Source organism: Aptenodytes patagonicus, chromosome 2, assembly GCF_965638725.1.
Source record: "Aptenodytes patagonicus chromosome 2, bAptPat1.pri.cur, whole genome shotgun sequence".
In the NCBI taxonomy this organism is placed as follows: domain Eukaryota; kingdom Metazoa; phylum Chordata; class Aves; order Sphenisciformes; family Spheniscidae; genus Aptenodytes; species Aptenodytes patagonicus.
In genome coordinates this window covers 137,016,173-137,020,448 of record NC_134950.1, presented here as the reverse complement: position 1 = coordinate 137,020,448, position 4,276 = coordinate 137,016,173, and the positions used below count along the sequence as shown (strand labels likewise).

Sequence of the window (4,276 nt, the reverse complement as noted above, 5' to 3'; positions counted from 1 at the left end):
TCCCTTTTTGGCATTGGAACTACAGCTTCGCTTGAAACCCACGGTGCTTCTTCATTTGTTTGGAGTTAAAAAATATACGACTTTCAACCTAATTATTTTCAGCGTATTTCGCGATTCCTACTCAAACGGGAATTATACAAATGCGCTGGCAAACGTAATGAAATTTGGACTCGGGGAGGTAAACGATTTGTTAAAATTAAAAAAAAAAGGGGGGGGGGGAGAAGGGGGGAGAAGGGGAATCACGCTGCCGCTCCGGTCCCGGGGAGCTGAAGGGCTTTGAGCAGTTAACGAGATGAGGGCAGTTCTGAGGCTCAGCTCGGCGCTCTGTGGGGATAACGACCGCGGCTGGCGGGCGCTGCCGCCGGAGCCCCCCGCCGCGGCTCAGCCCCGGCCCGCCCGGCCGCCGCTCCCGGGGCACCGCCGCTTTACCGGCGCTAGCGGCGGAGTGGGGGGGGGGGGGGGGCGGGCCGGTTTCCAGCTGGAAAGCGAGAGGGAACGTGGTTTTTTCCGCTCTAAAGGCAACCCGGGGGGGGGGGGAGGGGGTGTCTCAAGACGAAGGGGAGGGGAGGCGGCCGCGGGGCTGCCCCACCGAGGGCCGCGGCCCTCGCCCCTTGCCCAGCCGCTCCCCTGCCCCCGCCGCGGGGCTTGCGCGGCCCGGCCGCACCGCCCGCCCCGTGCGGGGGCTCCGGGCGGGCAGGGGGGCGGCCGCGGGGGCTGAGCGCGGTCCCTGCGGAGCCGCGCCGGCTACTTACGTGTCCGCGGCCCCGCCACGGGGCTGCGCGCCCGGGGGGGCGGAGGCCGGGGGCGGCGGCGGCCCCGCGCCTCCGCCCGTCACTCCAGGCCGTTGCGGTGGCCGGGCTCCGGGGGCGGCAGCAGCTCCGGGGAGTGGCAGGGAGGGCTGCCGGCCGCGCTGTGCTCGCTGTCGGTGTCGCTGCCCTTCTTGCCGCCGGGGCCGGGGCCGCCGCCGGGGCCGGGGCCGCCGCCGGGGCCGCCGGCGCCGCCGGGGCCGCTGTGGGTCTTGACGTGCTTGCTGAGGTGGTCGCTGCGCATGAAGCGCTTGTTGCAGACGGGGCAGGCGAAGCGCTTCTCGCCCGTGTGGGTCCGCAGGTGCCGCTGCAGCTCGTCGGAGCGGGTGAAGCGCTTACCGCAGAAGAGCCAGTTGCAGACGAAGGGCCGCTCGCCCGTGTGCCAGCGCAGGTGCGCCTTCAGGTGCGAGGTCTTGCCGTAGACCTTGCCGCAGCCGGGGATGTGGCAGCTGTGCAGCCCCTTGCGCCGCAGGCTGGCCCCCGCCGGCCCCAGCCGCTCGGCCTCCTGGCAGTTGGGGCAGTCGCAGGTGGCGCGGCCCGAGTAGCGGCGGGCGGAGGAGCGCGGCGAGGCGGCCAGCGGCGCGGCGGGGCCGCCGCCCAGCATGGAGCCCCCGGCGCCGGCCAGCGGCGAGGGGGCCGAGTCCGGGTAGGAGCCGGGCAGCACCGGCTTAAATCCGTCCATGAGGTGCTGCCCGGCGGGGCTGAGGAGGTGCGAGGAGGCGCCGCTGCTGAAGGCCGAGTGGCCCAGGCCCGAGTAATCCGAGTTGTAGCCGCCCAGCGGCGAGTGGAGCGAGGTCTGGAGCCCGCCGGCCGCCGGGTGCAGCGAGCCGGGCAGCGCGGCCGCCCCGTTGGGGCTCTGCACGTCGATCCAGCCGGCGCCCACGTCCCACCAGCTGGAGGCGCCCGCCGAGCCCACCTCGCCGGCGCCCAGCCCCGGGTGCGAGGGCTTGAACCAGGACTCGTAGGGGTGCGCCATGCCCACCCGCGGGTAGATGCCCTGCAGCCCCTCCACCGACGTGTGCACCTTGGAGATGAAGACGGGCTGGTGCGCCGCCGCCTCCTGCCCCGCCGCCCCGCCGCCGCCGCCTCCGCCGCCGCCGCCGGCGCTGCCCGGCGCCTGGAAGACGGAGTAGTCGTTGGCGAAGGGCGAGCTGGCGGCCGCCGCGCTGCTGGAGGTGAGGGAGAAGGCGCTGGAGCCCGGCGAGCCGCCGCAGCTGAACGAGTCCGAGACGAGGGCGGCCGCCGCCGCCGCCGCCGCTGCCGCCGCCGCCGCCGCCGAGGAGCCGTTGCGCGCCGCGCCCGCCACGCCGAAGCCCGGGAGGCCGGAGCCCACGGCGCCGCAGCTGCCCGCCGAGGACGAGGAGGAGGAGGAGGAGCGTTTCCAGGGGTGGAAGCCTTTGCCGAAGGAGGACGCGCTGTCCGAGAGGGCGGACGGCGAGGGGCTGGGGCTGCCGATCTTGTTGCAGGTCGCGGCGAGCATGGCCAGCGGCGTGGAGCCTACCCGCGGTTCCTCCTGCGGGCACAGAGAGGAGAGGGCCGCCCCGCCGGCGTCAGGGACGGAGAGGCCCCGCCGCCGCCGCCCGCCGCCCGCCGCCCCGCGCCCCGCGCCCGGCCCCGCTCCGCTCCGCTCCGCTCCGCCGCCCGGCCCCGGGAGCAAAGTTTCGCGACTCCCTTCGGAGGGAGGATCCCTTCGCCGGAGCCGGCACGGCGGCTCTGCCTCCAAGCGCCTTCCGGGGCTTTTTTCACCATCCAACCCTCCTCCCACGCAGGAGCTCGGGAAGGGTTAAAAAAGGGGGGAAAAAAAAGAGAGGGGGAAAAAGTTGCGTCTGTTGCTGTAGCTTTAAAGATGCCCCCGGCACGGCGGCAGCGACGCTTCAGCCTGTTCCCTTTCCCCGGGACCTGGCCGGTCCCCGTCCCTCAGGCCGGTAAGACTGTTTTCTTAAATATAGAATTGCAGGATTATCAAATTACTCTTTAAAAAAAAAAAAAAGCTTCCTTAAAAAAGCCTCATTTACGTACCAACGATAATTAAATATATATATAAATTTAACAGATGTACATATGTATGTATACACAAGTTCAACGTACCTGCTGGACACGGCGGGCTGGGTTATTTTAAAGGGAAATAAAAAGCCACAATCTGTTGCAAATTAGAAATTGCACACGAAAAACGGTAGTGCTGGGTTTGGGGTTTTTGGTTTTGTTTTTTTTTTTTCCTTCCAGCAGTCACATGTAAAGAAGAAAGGCCACTTCTCCGGGGGCACAGGAACAGCACAGCCCAGGCGCTGTAGGTTGTTTCTACAAATGCCCTTAAAACCTTTTCCTGCTCACTGAAAAGTGACTCTGCCCCCTTTCCCCCCTCGCGCTCTTTCTTTTCTCCTAAACTCACTTGTACTTAAGTTAAAAAAAAAAAAAAAGGGAGAAAAAAAAAAAAAGGCTGAATAGAGGAGACTGATAGCCCCGGTCAAGACAGGGGTTATTTTAACCCCCTCCAATCGACAATAAAAAGAAACTAATTAAACCAGCAAGAGAAAAAATCCTTAGACTCACCCCTAGAAGTGAAGTTGCCATCACACAAAAGTGCCCTCCTCTCAGAGGATCTTTTTTATATTGATAAATCAGAGGCAGTGTTTTTTTTAGAGGTGTGCAATACAATGATCAGTTCCGCCCATTCCACCACAATTGTAGCTCCCTCGCCGGCTTTGAAGTGCCGCTGAGCCGCCGCCAGCCAATCCCCGGCCCCGCCGCCTCGCTCGACGACGTGACTGCGTGAGGTCATCAGCGCCGTCGAGCCCCCGCCGTCGGCGGGGCTGATGACCTCACGCAGTCACGTCGTCGAGCGGCGCGGGCCACGGTCCAGGTCCCGGTCCGCAGGGCCCCGTCGCCCCGGGTCGGGCTGCTTCGTCCCGGCCGCCCCTTTCCAACACCCAGCGCCCCCCGTGCGCGTAATCTGACACAGGTTATTTTTTTAGGCGGTTTACATTTGTTTGGATTTTTATATCATCATCATCTCAGCGGTTACTATTATTATCGCAACGATGGGCGAGTGCGGCAGCATCCCATTTCTCCGCGGGGTCCCCCCACCCCTCCCAGTCCTCCCTCTCCCATTTCTTTCGGTACTTGTCGCAGCAAGGGGGGGGGGGGACACACACTTCAGGCGACTGCTGGCTGCTGTCGCCCCCCCGCCCCCCCCACCCCCGCCCTCGCAGACCCGCCGTTTCAGGCGTGATTCTCGGCGGCGGGGTCGCACAAGCCGCCCCAGGAGCGGTGCCCAGAGGCTGGAGGTACGCGGAGGAGATTTGCGGAGCGCGTCCCCGGCGGAGCCCACCCGAGCGGCACCGGCGGGGCCGGGGCTGGCTGCCGGGCGTCCCTCGCCACCTCGTCCCGGAGCAGCCGGGGGTCGGAGGTGCGCGCTTCGCTCCCCTCGGCTCCTCGCCCAGCGCCGGGCGGCTGCGGGGAAGGGCAGAGGA

The 4,276-nt window shown here is 66.4% G+C and overlaps 1 protein-coding gene across 1 annotated transcript; it reads right to left on the bottom strand.

Annotated features, from left to right (window-relative positions):
- Positions 1 to 831: 831 nt before the first annotated feature.
- On the bottom strand, positions 832 to 3,392 carry SP8 (Sp8 transcription factor). The gene is made up of 2 exons (XM_076332327.1): positions 3,357 to 3,392; positions 832 to 2,319 (listed from the first exon to the last, which is right to left on the bottom strand). Exons 1-2 carry the CDS (start codon positions 3,375 to 3,377, stop codon positions 832 to 834), a joined length of 1,509 nt encoding a protein of 502 aa, XP_076188442.1. The 5' UTR covers positions 3,378 to 3,392.
- Between the last annotated feature and the right edge of the window lie 884 nt (positions 3,393 to 4,276).

Bases quoted from the DNA above. Each gene is read 5' to 3' on its own strand.
- SP8 (XM_076332327.1), bottom strand. From the start codon at position 3,377: ATGGCAACTTCACTTCTAGGG. The intron at 2,320-3,356 runs GTGAGTCTAAGG...CTGTGCCCGCAG, and splicing joins TGGCAACTTCACTTCTAGGG to GAGGAACCGCGGGTAGGCTC.